The sequence below is a fragment of the Argentina silus genome, assembly GCF_951799395.1.
Source record: "Argentina silus genome assembly, chromosome: 3".
NCBI classification, from domain to species: Eukaryota; Metazoa; Chordata; class Actinopteri; order Argentiniformes; family Argentinidae; genus Argentina; species Argentina silus.
The window spans coordinates 16,761,605-16,781,124 of record NC_139657.1 but is presented as its reverse complement, the minus strand read 5'-3'; the positions used below and the strand labels follow the sequence as shown (position 1 = coordinate 16,781,124).

Here is a 19,520-nt window from a genome sequence, read left to right as displayed (position 1 = left end):
GAATATCCACACATAGAATAAAGCAATGCACTGCATTGGCCATGCATTCTAAGTGGTATGCTACAGTAGTGTGGATATTGGAACACAACCTGTATGCCTCATCATCAAAACTGTTAGAAGCTGAACACCTGGGAGAAACTGTACTGTATAGTGGTTGTACTAAGGATCATATGATAGCATTGGGGACTGGACACCCAGGGATTTATTCAGATAGCGGTAGACACAGGGACCCAATCAAAGGTAGCTCTAGTTCTCCCAAGCCACCCAGGCCACTCTTTGCTATTACAGGCCCTGGGGTATGGACATTCTATCTCCTGGACTTCTCAAGCCTTACAAGATAACAAGAACATATATAATTAAACAGGTGTTATGCCTGGTCAGAGCTACAGTAGGGTTTATAAATGAAGCATGGTTACTTTAGCATTCTGTATGGTGGTGGTTACATATCAAGGTATGGCGTTTCTTATCTCTTGTTTTACAATGCAGATCCGGAGATACTCTGAGAGAAGCTCATTACATGTATTCAGTCAAGTCTGACTTCAATAATGAATTACGCGTGACATGATGGATCATGGGCTTCAAAGAAGAAACAAGACATGAGCATGACAAAAAAATAATTGACCACAGTAATAATGTATTTGGTCTGTCTGCATTGTGACTTTGACTTTCTATTTGTTTTTCGAGTAATCCCCCTCTCAGTTGTGTCGGTTCACAGTCGACCCACTGTTGTTGGGTTGTGTCAATATGTGAAATGCATTCAGTCTTTCTGAGCCATCTCTGCTCTCACTCTGAGGACTGGAACCAACCCAATAGCCTTGTTGTTCTCTAGCACGCTGAATTACTACATCAGGAGAGACAGCAGAAAATTAATTGGGGAAGAAGTAGGCTTCAGCCGAGGCTGTTAATCTTGTGGTATCATTTAAATTAAAACGTTGGCGCCAGGAGGAGAAATGCAGAAACAGACAGATTTACCACAGGGCATGTTGGCATTTAAATACTCTTTAACTCATAAGCCATCTGCAGCCAGGGGTATTGTACTCCTGTCCTGGCATTTTTCTAGCCCAGCACTGACAAATCTGATTTCATTGAATTCAGCCAGGAGAAACAGACATATTGTTCAGTCGTCTAAAGCCAAATTCCTGTCCTGGAGTGATACTGGGTGTGCAGGCTTTAGTTTCAGCCCAGCACTATCACATCTGATTCAAATGATTGTGGCCCAGACTGAAGAACAGGATTGGTTTGATTCTGGGCTGGAATGAATGCCTACACAACCACACAATAAATATCTCTATATTGATAATAACTGTGTTAATACATAGCATCACACCTATAGCCATGCACTATTATCCAGATGGTGTGTATGAAACCCATAACTGGATAGCCATATATTGCTTTTTGCACACGATGAAGTCCAGTGGTATCAAAACGTTACACTCCTGTGAAATGTTGGTTTAACAAAAGGGAATAGAGGCTGTCATATCCTGCCACCAGCTATCATCCTCTCACAGTCAGACACCAGGCCTCACATCCAAAGCGGATATTTTCCTATCTTATCTTGCTAAGAACAGTACTTCTTCTCTGGCTGTGAGGGGTTATCATTATGTTTATCAGCTTTTCAGATGACCGTGTGGAGAGCACACCACAAAGACCTGCATCTACAGTTTGTTGTATTCATGTGTATAGCCCTGCCCTCCATAATAAACACTGTAAATACATAGGATTATTCAGAACACAATAGTGGGAGAGATGGTGGAGATTGGAGAGATGGAGGGAGTTGGAGAGAAGGGAGGGACAGGCACAAGAGATGGGACATGGGCACAGGACAAAAGAGGTGGGGGACAGATGCAAAGATGGAGAGATGGGGGGGGGGGGGGTGGACAGATTAGGTAAAACATAGAGGGAGAGGATAAGGTATACTTTAGTGGTGTTTACCTGGAAGTCGTGGTGGAGTTCGGGACACAGTCTGACGTACTGACCCAGTTGTTCCAGAGGCCTGTCAGGTTCTGGCTTTGACCGCAGCTTGTTCCAGTCTGTCTCCAGATCATCATCCTGCCAGGGAACATGCGCATGCACACACACACACACACACACACACACACACACACACACACACACACACACACACACACGCACAGACACACAGATACACACACACACACACACACACACACACACACTCAGATGTGGAGCAGAACAAAGCATTGACTGCAACTCCACTGCCCTGCACTGCACTGCACACATCCAGACAACTTGACCTATGTTTCCTTTCTCTACACTAGCCAAAACTATAACACACTTGGTGCAGGCTGCTAATCAGAAACACACAACCTTTGACTCCAGGGTTCCAGGGAGGAAAGGCAGGCAAACAAACTACCAGCATCAATCTCACCAACAGACAGGGTTGACAACAGCTCCCCCCTCAGCCATGCACTGACAATGCAATAAAGTCAGTGCACTAACACTAGTAGCACTGCCTCTGCCTTGTGTGGAGGTTAATGCAGTGTGGAAATGGGGGTGGAGCAGATTGTCTTTGCCTATAGAGATGTAGCCAGCTGAGTGACCACAAAGTACCGCCCATCTCTGCCTGTGTCCAGGAACACAGAGTTACTAACGACCACCACCTCTGCTAGTGTCCAGGATGCCTGAAGCTAACCAGTTCCCAGACTAACAGACGCAGAAGAGAGAGAGATAGAGAGGACTTAGTGGAGCACATCGCCCCTGCTGCTCTCCATACACTAATGTGTGAGATAATGGATGTGTCAGCCTGTGTGTGTCAGCATGGCTCTGCTACACTACATCCTCCTCCCCACGTCTCTATACACGAGCTAGCAGGGGTGAAGACATGCACGCAGAATTCTCATATTCACCGGCAGCTGTGAATTTGAGCATCCTGTGTGCATGCCAGCTTGACTGCTGGCGAGACCAGAGGAGGCCCACATTGTAGATTGTAATAAATATGTTAGGGGTGTGTGTGTGTGTGTGTGTGTGTGTGTGTGTGTGTGTGTGTGTGTGTGTGTGTGTGTGTGTGTGTGTGTGTGTGTGTACATGAATGAGGGTGTGTGTGTGAAGTGCTGGCATTGATTTATGGCTGAATCAGAGGCCCTGTTATTGAAGTAATACGCAAGCAGGAAGCGCTTCACGTCAAACTCACAGCACGTACAGCCTTCTCTTCCTCTGCCGCTTTTCACAAGTAATGGATCAGTCAAATATGCTCCCATTTTATTCATTTAGGATGAATTACTGAGGAAAATTGCATTTGCTAGATTGTGCCTGTGTCCGTGTGAGTAAGTCTGGGGCATGGAGACGTGAGAAATATGTTAGGAGTGTGTTTGTGTGTGTGTGCGTGTGCGTGTGCGTGTGCGTGTGCGTGTGCGTGTGCGTGTGCGTGTGTGTGAGTGTGTGTGAGTGTGTGCGTGTGTGTGAGTGTGTGTGAGTGTGTGTGTGTGTGTGTGCGCGCATGTTGCCTCTCCTATCATCTTCAGAGCACATCACGATTCACTCACGTATTCCCTGCAGTCTGGCTCTTCATTCTCAATGTCGTCGTCTCTGTCGTCCTCGAAGCTGACATCTAGCAAGAAGAAGACACAAGACTGAGACATAGATGTCAAGATGTGTAGACTTGAACTATTTGTGTGAGATCAAACAAACTGATCCGGGGTGAACACTATATTCCCCTTACTGACATGAGCTGCACATTCACACACTGCAGACACAGTATAGCATACAAGGTTATAACAGCAGTCAAACTTCCATCCATATGAACCCAAACAAACAAACAAACAGATGCATCTGTGTTCACTGTTTCCCTCCCAATGACAATGGCTAATCAAATCATTTCATGACAGTGAATGACTGCTGCATTCTTGAGTTTTAAGTGAGAACATTCACACTGTCAACCAATCAGAAAAGCAAGGCTAAAAGCTTCATACAGTCACTGATTTTTGAGCAGTATAATTTGCACATGGATTCCTACCACTTTAAGACTCCTGTCACACAACCGTCTTACAGTATTCAGCCTGAACCTGGAATAATGGCTTTTGTCTCTTCAGACCTGCCACCCTGATGCTCTATTGTGCAAACCTGACTGGCAGATGGGAAGGCAAAGTGAGGGCAAAATGTCAGCAGCAGGTCGAGAATGACAGATCACCAAAAAGGAAGAATGCAAACTCCCTCAGCCACCCAGAGCTACAGATAATGTCAAACTGAAATCTGCCTCATAGCAACAAGGACCATATCAAGCTATTTCAATTTTCAGGGGTCATTATTGCAGGGCAATAGTCTTAGTGGACCCGACACTCTCTGAGATTCTAGGGTGTGTGTGTGTCACTGGAGAGAGACACTTCATCTCAACACAAAAGACTGCTGCCTTAAATGCAAATCTTGACAATATCCTGACTGATACAAACAACCATAATCATCTTCAATGTTTCTTCTGGATAGCATACTTTTCTGTATGATAAAAGTGAAATCGCAACCTGTAGCTCCTTTCGAAATGAGGAACATGTGTCATCATACGTAAATCAAATGCATGTTCACATAACTACTCATTTGTATTCAAAATGAATCTTGCTGTGCTTTAATCACAGAGAGTGTCATGGCCGCCTCCATGGTAAACGGCACAGGAGCAGATTAGATTAACAATGCCACGTCAGTAAGAGGAATGAGGAGGGCTTCTGATAGACTATAGCTGCCTCACAGCCATGCAGTCAACACACACGGTTGCCAGGGTAACCATGCCAGAGTCCTCAGAGTGACAAACAAGTCAGGTAGAATGTTCATGACCAGTAGTATATTATAAGTAAGTATAGTCAGTGTGTTCACAATGGAGCAGAGAGAGAGAGAGAGAGAGAGACAGACAGACAGACAGACAGACAGACAGACAGACAGACAGACAGACAGACAGACACAGAGACAAGAGACAGGGACGGTGAAGGAGATGAAACCAGCAACAGGTAAACCTTACCTTGGAGTCCAGGGACAGTGTTGAGGCCTGTGTCTGGTCTCCCAGGTAGAGGGAAAGTGTAGGCACTCATGTCAGAGGTCAGGGGGAGGGGACATTTAGGATAACACTTCCTCATCAGCTGCACAGCAGGCTCCACCAGGGACTCTAGGCCCTTACTGGACAGGCAGGTCTGCATAGAATGGAACAGTCATTAGAGGGAATATCTCCATAGGTTAAAACAGTGACCGTAGGCTGTAGAATACAATAGAAAATACTATCTTGTGACTGTACTTGTGGGTGTTGCAGTGGGTGTGATAGATTGTTACCTGTGCAGTATGGGTGGAGGAGGTTGTGGTTGTGGTCTGGTTTGTTGTGTGGTCGATCAATATACTGACCTGTGTGGTGTGGCAGATGGGTACTGTACAGTTGCTTGTGCAGTCTGTTTTGCGGTCTGGTTACCTGTATAGTGTGGTATAGCAGGCCGATGCCCCCGTGGGCGACCAGGTCGTCCCGGCCGGTGCTGAAGTAGGTGGCCTGGTGGAGGCATCGCAGCAGGGCACGGCGGATTGGCACGGCCTCCTGGTCAGGGTCCTTGTTGTGCCAGTCTTCATACAGCTTCAGCAGGGCAGAGATATACCCCTTCGCCACCGCAGACCTAACATTAGTCTCTGAGAGAGAGAGAGAGAGAAAGAGAGAGAGAGAGAGAGAGACAGAGAGAGAGATAGAGAGAGAGAGACAGAGAGAGAGGGAGAGAAAGAGAGAGTGAGAGAGAGAGAGAGAGAGAGAGAGAGAGAGAGAGAGAGAGACGGCAAGGTTTTAAATACCACAAAGCAGTCGTCATTCTACTCTCTATTGTACAATACATTGTATTGTATTGTATTGTATTGTATTGTATTGTATTGTATTGTATTGTATTGTATTGTATTTTATTGTATTGTATTGTATTGTATTGTATTAATTGATTAATCCTATATAACTTGACTCAGAGGTGACTCTTTCAAGGAATGTTGCTACTTTGATGTACAAAACATTGTACTGTAGACATGGTGAGATGTCAAGGTTTGATAAACACACTATCACAGTCAGTAATGACTGATGTGCTAAAGGTGTGGGCAGGCTAGGCTTTTATCCTAGCTCTGTCGGATATAGAAGAAAGCTTTCTCACCATGTGTAATAACAACAACACACACCTCAATGACCTATGCCCACTCTCTGAAGAAACTCACTGAAGAAACTTGGACATGTAAAACTATCTCCCTTTTTTCTCTCTCTCTGTCTCTCTCTCTGTCTCTCTCTCTCTCTCTCTGTCTCTCTCTCTGTCTCTCTCTCTCTCTGTCTCTCTCTCTCTCTCTCTCTCTCTCTCCCTCAGACCTAACTGAAGGGAAACATACAGAGCCTATCTATCATGTGTCCAGCTGAAAGCTGAAGCCTGAGTGCTAAATGGATTACATTAATGAGAAGCTTCGGAGCCCTTTTCTAAAATATTTATTCACACATGACCTTTGCATCAATTGTAAGTACAGTATTAGCCACCCGGGTGTTGAGGAAAAGAGGCTTGTTGCATCGCATTAGTCTCTTGTCTGTTTACTCCCAAAGTCTGGGTAAATATTTATTATTTATCGCAAGCTGCCGTATTAGCTATTCATATTCAAATTGACGCTGGCGTTTTTTTTCCCTTTTTTTCTGTCTCTTTCTATGTCATGCTTGACTGTGCATTTTATTAGAAAAATGTAATAAGAGCATGCATCATCTTGGCACTGAGAAATAAATAAATAACAAAACAAATAAACAATAGCATAATGAAGTGAAATAGCCCAAGTGAGATAATACATGGCATTTCAGTGTCATAATGAGGAATATTTTCAAGTTGAGATAAAATGTGATGCTGAAGACCGATCCGATGGGGTCATGGGAGGGAACACAATGATATGAGAGCATCGTCTGTCATAATGCACAATAACATCTATGTTGATACCACCACTGGGCAGAACAACTAAAGTGGTGGATATAAAAGGCTGCAGAAGAATATGGTAAAAGGCCCTGTGGGTCAACTGCTATGATAATGAGGGTTTAGCGAGAGTGCCAAAATCGACACAACGGAAACAAATGCAGTCTAGTCCAGTCTAGTCTAGTCCAGTCTAGTCTAGTCTAGTCTAGTCTAGTCTAGTCTAGTCTAGTCTAGTCCAGTCCAGTCCAGTCCAGTCCAGTCCAGTCCAGTCCAGTCTATTCTAGTCTAGTCTAGTCTAGTCTAGTCTAGTCTAGTCCAGTCCAGTCTAGTCCAGTCCAGTCCAGTTTAGTCTAGTCTAGTCTAGTCTAGTCTAGTCTAGTCTAGTCCAGTCCAGTCCAGTCCAGTCCAGTATGTGTCCAATGTTGTGTACAGTGTCTACAGGCTGTGTACAGTGGCCAACATTTACAACCTTCACTGGCCAAGGTGCATACACTCCCACCCACACACTCTATGGTCTTACAACATGATGGAGCCTGATACTGTATGTGTTTCTGCTGGGGAAGCTGGGACCTGGCCCATGCTAGAGCTATTGTATGCTGCATCCCAGTTATTCACCCTTTGTCCTGAAAAGTGGACTTAGAACCACTGTAGTTGTCCATAGAGCACAGAGTAAAGCAAGCAGGCAGACTCGTGTTGTGAAGGTCAGCCTGACGTGCATATGCTGCAGCAGCAGGGGAGCGGCTCATGTGTATCTGCCCGGTATACTGGTTGACAGATGATCAGAGGAGATGGAGAGCAAGGGTGGAGAATGGAAACAAACGAAACAAAGAAAGGGTTTCTTTCTCAAGTGCCTCTCTCTGTCTCTCTCTAAAACTCTCCTTCCTCCTTCCTCTTCCCTCCCTCCCTCCCTCCTTCCCTCTTCCTTTATGTCTGCCTTTCTCTCACTCTACCTCTCTCTCTCTCCCTCTGTTTTTTCTGCCTCTCCCACTCTATCATACACCCTCTCTACCTCTCCTTTTACCCCCCCCCCCCTCTCCCCTATCCTTCTAGATCTCTGCATGGGGGCCGTGGTCTGTGTGAGCTCCAGCCCAGCTAAGCACAAACACAGCTCTCTGAAATATTAATGACTGCAATGGGTTTTATCACTCTCTCAGAGGAGATCAATTCATAGCTAGATGCATGATGATTGTTTAAGGGAGGGTAAGCAGTGCATGCATACAACTCTATACATACTCCTTGCCAGAGGGGGCCTGTCTGTATGTATAGACCAAGGGATAAGTTATTGGAAAATCATTGGAAAACCTAAAAAGGCTGACTCAATGTTATGGTTAAAATCCTACACAAAGGACAGATCCTACAAAAATCCTACACTATGGTGCTCCCTAGTCGTACTGCACTGACTATTACTGGTGGTTTTGGAGCAGTGTGGAGCTCACACATGGTGTATTTTACAAACATGCGACATCCTTATTCACATCTCAAGCTATCTTTGAATATGCTTTTTGAGCTTGTTTCAGACACGGCCAGACACCAACGCCGAGATGTGAAGCGCTAGATTAAAAGGTAATATCACATCTCCCAACTGTCAAAACCACACAAGGTGAAAACATGTGAGTTAAGCTGTTGGATGGTTATTGACTACCTCTGACTCACATCTACAGTGAACTAAGACACGATGAAAAAACACCATCATAACAAAAGGTAAGGTCCCCATACACACACCGTACAGACACGGAGTAACGACACTCCACTGGAGATGCTGAATGAAAGAGAATGAATTGCACCATCACCACCTCGTAGACGCACATCTTTAAAAAAAGAGGCTTGAGAGAGAAGCAGAAGCAGCAGCCTAATGTTATTCACAAGCAGAATGGCTCAGCAGCTCAGCAGCAACTGCAGTGCTGCAACAGGTGCAGAGCCTGTATACACAAAGGACAAGCTCAGAGAGCTTAAGGGTAGAGATACCCAAGGCACAGAGTCACACTGCCACCTACAGGCCGACTAGAACACTGCAGCGAAGGCTTTTTATGAGAGCCATCTTTCTTTACAGAGCAAGCCTTTGGCAGATTAATAGCTTTGCTTGTGTGTGTTTTTTTGTGTCTTTGTGAATTTTGAATGCAGAGGGGGAAACGTAATTTGATTTTTGTTGTGGAAAATGGAATTCCGGCTGGAGATAAATGAAAATAACGATTCTGTTAATGCATACAAGGAAGGGATATTAAAGTGATATTTTAAATGTACAACATCAATAGCTAATATAACTATTGTTATGAACAAATACACAGGAATGGAAATGTGTTATTGAATCATTGTATGACAACCTGTAAAGTCACCAATAAGCCGGGTGCAATGATGTTATAGTGAGTGTGATTGTGTTTCAACTGAGTGGATCAGACTAAGAATATGCTGCCTGTTAAAAATACAACAGCAGCAGGAAAACAAATCAGTTTAATAACATGATAAAGATTATGTCTGAGATCTTGAACGCAAATTGAATCAATATACAATACAAATCCTAGAGAATGTTATGCACAATTGAATATGTTGAATCATTTGACAGAGCCAGAGTCACTGAAACTGGTGAACATTGTATACAGTGTTTCAATTTTCAAGGCCTGAACATTAAACTATGTATGGAGAACAGCAGCCATTGCTGTTTTTTCGGTCCCTGAGTGATCTTTTTTTTCATATTTCCATAGTCAATTGGCAGGAATATTATCATCAATATTCATATAAAAGCATGTCACACCAAGGCCAAGCTAATTGACAGCTGGCTTCCTTGGGTGGCTAAAACATATTTGGTTCATATGATCTCATTTTATTAATGACCATAAAGCAGTTATGGTTATCCAGCAGCCTGTAAGAGCCATTTATATAATTACCATGTTTGACCAATTAATCTGGGGTTTTATATTGAGAGAGTAGATTATTGAACATTTATTCACATAAAGCCTAGGGGCATTAACCATCCAATCTGCCAAGTCATACAGTCACAACACTGAATATCTCTCCCTCTTAGTGATATACACACACACACACACACACACACACACACACACACACACACACACACACACACACACACACACACACACACACACACACACAACACACACACACCTTAAACTACAGTACAGAATCTGAGTTTGTCAGTAACAGTCTACTACTACTTGAGACATACAGTACTGGTTCTATTTCATACAACACTTGTACAGTGTCGAAGAACTCACTAGATTAAAAAAGGCTAAAACAATACTTACTTGCACATAAAAGTGCAGTCAGTGCATCGATCGCCGCCCTGCAAAACAAAACAGAAAGAGAGAGAGAAGTCTTAAACTACAGAATTCACTACAGTGATTAAGGAGTTTCTCCTTTTCTGCACAAAAACACATTAATGCAGCCAGGCACCTCTCCAAAACTGGAGTCAACTTTGAACACTTTCCATAAACACAGTGCACCACTTGCTTTAGCAATGTAAAACTAGAAATCCCTGTCACTGCGATCATAAGCATTTACAACAGGTAACATAACTGCTGAATCAGGGGTATAGAGTAAATGCACAGCATACGCTGCCACCACAGTGTGAACAAGGATTAATTATGAATGTGCTTGGCCATACCTATAAATCCTAGTTTGGGCTTGTAAATTAGATGATAAAGTACTGTAGGCAGCTTTGTGTTGATATGATATGCAGTGGAAGCAAAGGGTATGAACACATCCAAACATAAACAAAGTGTTGCATAATGTAGGCAGAATTGCTGGGTTGGAATTCTGAAATGTCAATACCAATAAATGAGTGTTAGGAAGTTTAACCAAAGCGAATTAACCCTTTAGGTCGCAAATCAATCCCATAACCATATGTTTTCAATGAACTCCAACCATAGAAAATACTCATGCTCGTGTACTCTGTTGTTGTTTCTGTGTCCTCTGTCTTTCAGATAGTGTTTCATCACTTCATCATCACCCTTCATCACCAGGATAAGGCCCTGACTTCCCTGAGCAGGATGGGCACCGTTGCCCCCTGCCTGCTCCAAGGCAGATCCAGGCAGATCATAATTTGCTTCAGAGTTTTAAAGTATTACATATTGCCTAGCTGCACTGCTAAATGTTGGTTGATGGTCTTTGATCCACGTTTAGAAGGTGACATGTTTGGTTAGGGAGAGTGATAATCCCGCCTGTCAACCGTCCCAATAAAGGGATGTGGCCCATAGTGAGGGGTCAATCCGAGTCGACTGAAAGAGAATCAGCAGGGCAACACTTTCTAGTATGTCTAGTGGCAGGCAGGCAGGCAGGCAGGCAGCCAGGCAGCCAGGCAGCCAGGCAGGCAGGCAGGCAGGCAGGCAGGCAGGCAGGCAGCCAGGCAGCCAGGCAGGCAGGCAGGCAGGCAGGCAGGCAGCCAGGCAGCCAGGCAGGCAGGCAGCAGACTCAGGACAGTAGTAGTTTGTCTATCTGTCCTCCGTCAAACGACACTGAGCCTAGCCCACCCCCCTAGCACTCTGCTACCCTGCCCTGCTGAAAGTGGGCTGAGGTTGGGAATGCCGCCAGAGTCACTGTGGGGTCAGACTCTGTTTACCAAAGGATGGACAATAAATGCCACTCAGGAAGGACATATCTCTCTGTCTGTCTGTCTGTCTGTCTGTCTGTCTGTCTGTCTGTCTGTCTGAACATACCTGTTGGCCTGTTGGCTTTAGGTAGAGTAAAGTGCTTCCCAATTTACTCTCCATTTACCTAGGAAGTGAGTCCTGCTGTGATAAAGCTCCATCAAACATGAGAAACCCTTTCCTTCATATTAGCTTCTGGGAAGGTTTTGATGAATGCAGGTTCATCAACGTCATCCTGCTGAATGAAGTTTATCTAATCTAATCTAATCCTCTGCCAGAGGACTCTGCCTTTAAGACACACATTTTAATTACAAATCTCAGCCTAGCAAACTTACAGTATGCAAATTGTTTAATTTGTGCACACCACAAAAACATTCCCAGCTTTTTTAAGAGATTCAGTTTTGAATCTAAAAGTTCTCTCTCGCATCATCTTTGCAACACAAATAATTTTGCTATTTTAGGCACTTGACTTTTACTGTTGTGCTATATGCTCTTTAACAGTACAGAATGGCAAGTCAGTGCTGTGTGTAACTGTATCTTATCAATGTGTAACTTGGGAGACACAAGTTGGTTTAGTTCAAAGTTGAATGGGACTGTGTATACTCCAATTGTTCATGTAGAAATGTAGTAGCACAGCCTAGTCTACAGGCCTTGTGAGTGATGACAGACTGAGTGATTTTATAGTTTTTTTATAGATTTTATAGCAGTACCCAGGGAGCAGTGAACTAAACCTACTGTTGTCAACAAAAAAATTAGATGATAAAAAGTTATAATTGGACACATTTGCAGCTCTTAGTCATCTGATTGACATGTCCAACTGCCATTCAATCTGACACCATATATCATGCCTCTATGGCGTCAGTAATTCATTAGGTGCCAAAGTCTATTGATGTGGGCTCTTAGAATTCTAAATCTTGGCTAACTACTTGGGATAATTAACATCATTTCTGCAGAAATGAGGTTTAAAGCCAGTGGGCTATATATCATCTCATATAATCCGTCTGTGCTATGTGTGGCAGCCCAGGCATGCAGCAGTGGGTATACTGTAGATCTCTTTGGCGGTAGCTGTGGCATGCCTTTGGCGCAGCCAGTGACAGATGGAGATGATATACGATACTTACTTGACTGTGCGTTTGTGCCTGGTGGTGTGGGGAGAGATCAGTTGGAATACAGTGTCCAGTCCTCGGTTTTGGCCCAGCAACATGGCTGTGGTAACTGAAAGATAAAAAAAAAAAAAAAAAAAGGAAACAAATAAAGACATTCGACTATCATTTTTAAGTCAATGCTAAATGCTAATGAACAAAGTGTCTCCTTGTCCAATCTCTTTGAGCTCCAAAGTGGTACTCAAACTCAAAAGTATCATCAGATATACAGATGATACTTTTCTATTTATACACGCTCATTGACGGTTAATAGCATCGTATAAATGTTCAGACATATCACTGCTTCAGGTTTGACCTTGTGACCTCTAAAATGGTATATTTTGTTTCCATTTCAGTGCTTAATATGTAAATATACATTGTATGTAGACCTACTTCCTGTGCATATTTCCCTGACCCCTTCAGTAGAGGTCATAGCATTCATATCTAGATAAATCACATATACTTATCTGAAAAGGTGCTACTGAGCATTAAAGATGCACTCTATAACCCTGTATAACGTTTGCCTCAAGAGGCACGAGTGAGTAAAACAAGGTCCCCACAAACTAAATCTCATTGGATAGACAGGGGCACACCTCTAGACTGTCCAATAATCTCCTTTTTCAGGCACCTTTTTTCACACGCATTCTCTCCTGGAGGCAACAAACTACAGAGTAGATTGATGGTTCACACTGAGGTTATAATATCATGAAAGAGCATTTGTTATAGGAGTAAAATACAGGAAAACAGGTGACAGTGTGTTCAGTGGGTTGAGCGTTGATAGTCTCACTTGCCAAGACCCAGGCTCCTGTGTGGTATATTAGGATATCCTTTTTTACCCTCTCTGATGGCCTCTGATCATGACAAGACACAACGGCTGTTGTAAAGAGACAAAGCTTTGGAAACTAGCCTATCAGAGGGTGTTTTGATTGTTGACCTACCAGAGGAACAGAAGACCTGTAGGACCCAGAGGCAGGCTGCTGATCTCCTGGCATGTTTTCCATTCTGTTTCAGCAACTTCAGGGTCAGCAGCACTGCCTCTGCCTTTTCAGCCTTCATCCCTATCCTGCAGTCTGAGACACAGAGAATAAGTTAACACAGGCACACACACCAAAGATTAAAGGCATTTTTTGCTTCACAGTTTGGGGGACTACCTGAAATATCTCAGTTAATATTTGCCAAGAACCATTGCCACAATTTGAAACATTTGACTGTAAATGGAAGCCAAAGACTAAGCTTTTGAGGGCTAGATTCTCGAAGCATTACACCAGAGCAATTTGCACCTGTTATTTCCCAAGAGAAGAATAAGAGAAAAGAAAAGGTTAAATAATGATTATTGTATGGTCTCATACAATATTTGTACATCAATTATTGTTGGTTAATTGCAATTAAATATAGCTTCATGTCGTTTGCTTTGCTTCTTTTTGTTTAAATTTATTTATGCAATTCTATTCTTAGTTAATGTGCAATGGCTCAGTGCATCTGGTCCTTGGATCATAAGAGATCACCATAACAACATGAACACATGAATAAAGATGTGGTGCAGCACAGAGCCAATATTCACTCAGAAGGATACAGTTTCCACATAGCATGTCTGTCTGCTTGAATGATCTTTCACTGTTATTACAGGTTTGAATTGGCAGTGGGATCGCTGAAGTGAAATAGATTGGGCACGATGCTCCAATAATCACAAAAACATGCTAATGCTTAACGAGGCACAATGATCCCTGTTTGTGATACAGTATCTCTGCAATTACTGAGTAAAAACAACTCACACGATATTCATAAGCTGCAAAGGCTTTATTGGGTAATGACTTGACACTTTTAATGATTGGAGAACACTAAAATAATGTATAGGGTCCAGTGTATACTGCAAGCATATACTATCTACTATACCATGTATATTTAGTAAATGCTGGAGCAAGAGGCCACAAGGTAGTGTACAACTAGAAATAGCCTCTCTTATTTCTAGTGGGCTTCATTGTCCCTAGTAGAGACATGAAGTTTGGCATCCATGTCACTGAGGCTTTGTCACATAAAGGATAACCTGGTCTGTCAGACAGACTGACACTGTTCTAGTCTATCTCCTTTCTCCTGATCTATAGTACTGTCTCTTTTTACAGCTGACCTGACACTGTGTAGCTACTGAACAGCTACTGTCCATGGGTAGAAAGTCATCATTTCTTCATTATCATGTGTGTAACTCGATCCAATTCTGGTCTTGGAAAGCTACTGTGTGTACTAACCAGAGCAGGATTACTTCAACATTTTGATGAACGTTTGTTAGTGCTAGGCTGGAACAAAAGCCTGCAGGCCCAGTTGCTTATCAGTGATGTAGACACCTGACCTTTCCTGTACCACTTCACTCCACCCCCACCCTCCCTCGCTCCATCCTCTATCCCTCCCTCCTTCCCCAGTGGCCTCCCCCTCACCTCTGTGTCCGACCTTAGCCAGGAGGTGCAGCAGGGGCAGCAGGATGGTGTAGTTGGGAGAGAAAGACCAGGCTGTCTTGACCAGGGCAGTCAGGAGGGCTTCACTACCCCCCTTGGAGATCATGTAGTGGATACGCCTGTCTGTGCCTGAGGAACACACAACACAGGAACCAGTTAATACAGTATGTTAGCAACAAGTTGGCAAGTAGACCAAAGTAGGGAATTGATTGTGGATTCAAGCTAGAGTAGCTCAGGAATAGAATAGAATAGAATAGAATAGAATAGAATAAAAAAGAATAACATACTGTAGGCACGCACTGTATATACGTAACTTGCATAAACAAAACTAGCTGCATGACCAGTCCATGATACTTGAGTAGAATTATATTTGTGAAACTCACCAGCTGAAAGCAGCTCATCCAGCACGTTGAGGATATTGAGGGTGCTCTCGATGTCTCCTGTATTCTGTGGGGAGAGAAGATGAACGCAGATTAGTTCAAACTTCCGGTACACTGCATTCTACCATACTGACTGTGGAGGGCAAACCTGAACATAGATTGGAATGATAGTAACGTGTGTGAATCTGAGAACACTGGAAAGGTATAAACACAATGGCCAAAATTCATTCTAGCCTATCAGAGGGCAAGATTGAGCTACTACTACCATAACACTTCTAGATATCGGATCCTATCAGATCTACACTAGTGCCTAGAGACAAGGGGCGAGCTACAGGGGTTGTTTCTGGAAAAGGTCTACACGACACTACGTGACCACACTCTCAAACAAGTGAAATACAAATGCAACTTGCCCCCTGCCACCTAATTGTGCTGATGAATAAGATGGCAGGATCATACAAGTCACAACAGCAAAGCCATGTGAGGCCCAAATACTGCAGGCCAAGGGGAACGGAATACCCTGAAGCATATATATATATATTGTTATTTTTCTTTGTATTATTTATTATTTAGGTCTGTATATTTTGTTCATATACTGTATGACATGGTGGAACAAAAGACATGTCTATAATGTTATACAGTACATAATAGAGAAACACAATTAGAAAAACATAAATTAAGATTCCTTATGAAACATATTTGATATTTATATTTACATAGCACATGATTAATATAAGATACCTGAGGTGAAGAGTATCTTCAACATATGCAGTATCTTATGATGGGGTGGTTTTAGATGCATAATGGGTTGGAAGACATTGCTGCAACATTGAATACAAGCTACCATTTAAAAGTAACAGAAAATACCTAAATACAATTTCAAATACAGCTTTCAGCTGCTGTATATTTATAGAAACTATAACAACCTTGACAGAACAGCACAACAGGTATACATATGACAGATGCTGTCTCAGGGGAATATGGGACAGCACTCAACAGTTTTTCTATACATAACTGTCATGAGTGTTTTACTATGCTGAGGAACACCTCGTTCTGTCATACACTCTTCAAAAGTAATTATCTGACAGTGAAGGTGGCCATCAGTTTCATCTGATGTGCCAACATTGACATACAGCGCTATCACTCTCTACTGCAATGTGCCAGTCACATAACAGTCAAAATAAAACAATTGATGACAGGAATAGACTATACCTACGTGTACATTTCAATGAATCAGTTGGGCATCTCATTTTAGGCACCAACAGCTACAAGGCTAAGGAGGTTTTGAAAGACAAGGTGCTTGATGACACCAGTTGTTAAGACTGCACGTTGTGGGAGGCAAAACTTTGTCTCCAGCTAAGCATGCGGCTTTAATAGTGTTGTCAGTTTAGAATTTATCATATCATATCGTATAGCCGGTAACTAGCTTAGGACATAGAGCTGGTCAGTGCAGCAGGGACAATGATCATATTGAGGCATTCAGATAAGTCATACTTTATAATAAGTTGCTCTTATACTGTATCTGTGTACACTGTAATTACTCTAGTTAAACATTGAATCATGAAGTTGAAGTTGTTACATAGTACAGTATTTTATTTTATAATTCCATAGTAATAGAGTGTTGTGTTTTATTATCAAAGTGGAATTTTGAATAATAAAGGCAATAATCAATGTTATTTTGTGAATGGACAATATATTTCCAGTTTATAGTCATTCAATTCATTTTTCATCAAGGTTTCATCAATACTCATGGATTTTGTACAACTAAACACTAGACACAAAATTATTTTTTATACACGTCTTTCCTGTATCACTTGGAAATCAGACAAATACGGGCATTCAGTGGCACAAATTGTCAGTATCCTATATTTGAATTCACTTTGTCAAATATTGTATGCACATTTCCAATGGACAGCGGCATACAAATAAAGCATGGACATACAGTACTTAACTTTTCCCGTCTTTCATTGTTTGGTTGAAGCTCCTACTTTCTTCTTTCTTAGGATGAATTCATTAACATTAGAAATACATTTATTGCAAACATATAGTAAAATGTTGCTCTTTTAAATTATGGCAATTTGGAAATAAGAATGTTGCTTGCAGAAACAACATTTTGTACATGACACTGGGGTTGACCTCAAAAATAGTTTGTTGTTTATAATTCTGAATAACCTGTCAGTCTCATTATACGTACTGTATTTTATGTTGAGATTTCGTCTTTGAAAATGTTTTTTTTCCATATCAAATTAAATGTAAGCTTTTTTTTCAGATTGGCCTAAAATACACGATAAACCCTACATATTAAAAAACTGATATGGCAGAATTCAAAATTCAATAACTTATGCAATCAGTAAACACAGACTAACAACAAAACTAATATCAGTGTGGTTTTGACAATACAGTACCACCATAACATTGTGAAACAGGTTTTAAATGTGGACACTGACAACAGCATTACTAGATCAGCTGCAGTCACTGAGCTGTAGATTGTATCTCAAACCATTTGTTCATGATATAATCCTTCGCTCCGACCAAAACAGCTCCTATCTTCACAGACATCTGCCTGCCTTCTCGGCCACTTCAAAGACTGCCTGCCTGTCTGCCTCGCTACAGCGGGTCAGAAACATCACCTCAGAGTCTTCATACAGTACATACATTCATGTCTAGGTTTTCTACTGTTATAGAAGCAGTGCATTTGACATCCGAGTGATCTATGCTGTGTGCTGTTCATATCAACTCTCTTTGCTGTTTGACAAGTGCAAATGGTAAGCATGTCTACATGTTCTTCTTCTAGGTAATGAGATAGAACTCTAATTATCACCATTTATCTTCAGGTTTCCACATACAGACGTGTTGTCACTATTACAGACGCATTTCACTTCAGCATGGCATATCAGAGAGTGTTGGCGAAAACAAACACACACACACACACACACTCTCTCTCTCTCTCTCTCTCTCTCTCTCTCTCTCTCTCTCTCTCTCTCTCTCTCTCTCTCACACACACACACACATACACACACACACACACACACACACACACACACACACACAGTGTGTGTCCCTACCTGCAGTGTAGACAGGAGAACCTCTAGTCCGCTGGAGGTGGGGGCTGCCATGCTGGGCCCTACTCGCTCTGGAGATACACAGACGTGGGGTAAACAGAGAGGGAAAGGCTAGAGCTGAGTCCACATCACTGTACACACACCAGTACACACACACACAGCCACCCAGCCACTACTAAAGAGAGCAGCAGAGACCCACAGTCTCCCCTTGGCTTAACTTAAAAAGGAAGCCCCAAGCAGAGTGTGTGTTGTGCTGCGCTGTGAGAGAGGGGAGAGGGGTGTTCAGCTGCAGACTGAAACCCTATCTCCCCTGGATAAAGCCCTCCAGGCCATTTGTGCCCCGTTGAGATGAGTTTCCTATAAAAAGGGCCTGACAAGACTTAGGGATTAAAACATAGCCAGGCATACCTCAGGAGTCGGGACACTTTTTAGGGAAACACACTACAGATGGGTTAGAGAGTGGAGTTTGTGTGTGTGTGTGTGTGTGTGTGTGTGTGTGTGTGTGTGTGTGTGTGTGTGTGTGTGTGTGTGTGTGTGTGTGTGTATCATTAAAGCTATGGACAATAACACCACTTGTTGTAATGACTCTGTAATGTATGTACACAAAGAATAAAAAAAACAACCCTAATAATGATCTTCCTCTTGGGCAGGACAGCATGCATATACTGTATCAGAGACGTGCGTACATGGCTAAATGTCACACACATAGTGCCATTGGCGTCATACAGAGTGGTGTAGGGTACCTAACCATAGCAGACAGCAGAGAGACATAGCAGACACTTAGCACAGATGACACTATGAATCATCCCCTAAAACAGAACAGGTCTAGTTGTTAGGCAGGGGATGTCCAAATTAGGACATTAAACCTGATTCCTCATATTGTTTTATGCAACTGTGCTAAACTCATCTAACCAGAGTTTAATCATATATGCTGGTCTGAAAGCTATCAAAGACCCTCCATATCATAATGAATGGTCTCTTCATGTATAATTATACAGCAT

General features: G+C 42.6%; 1 protein-coding gene across 1 annotated transcript in view; it reads right to left on the bottom strand.

The window, feature by feature from the left end:
* agbl1 (AGBL carboxypeptidase 1) overlaps window positions 1–18,791 on the bottom strand; it is a 74,860-nt gene extending 56,069 nt beyond the window's left edge. Inside the window, exons 1-10 of the mRNA XM_083667207.1 lie at window positions 18,523–18,791; window positions 15,464–15,527; window positions 15,063–15,209; window positions 13,572–13,703; window positions 12,613–12,706; window positions 10,151–10,188; window positions 5,402–5,610; window positions 4,964–5,132; window positions 3,504–3,568; window positions 1,933–2,049 (exon numbers count right to left, since the gene is read on the bottom strand). Of these exons, the coding sequence (XP_083523333.1) occupies window positions 1,933–2,049; window positions 3,504–3,568; window positions 4,964–5,132; window positions 5,402–5,610; window positions 10,151–10,188; window positions 12,613–12,706; window positions 13,572–13,703; window positions 15,063–15,209; window positions 15,464–15,527; window positions 18,523–18,573 (1,086 nt within the window). The 5' untranslated portion in view covers window positions 18,574–18,791. The remainder of the gene's footprint in view (window positions 1–1,932; window positions 2,050–3,503; window positions 3,569–4,963; window positions 5,133–5,401; window positions 5,611–10,150; window positions 10,189–12,612; window positions 12,707–13,571; window positions 13,704–15,062; window positions 15,210–15,463; window positions 15,528–18,522) is intronic.
* Window positions 18,792–19,520: the final 729 nt, after the last annotated feature.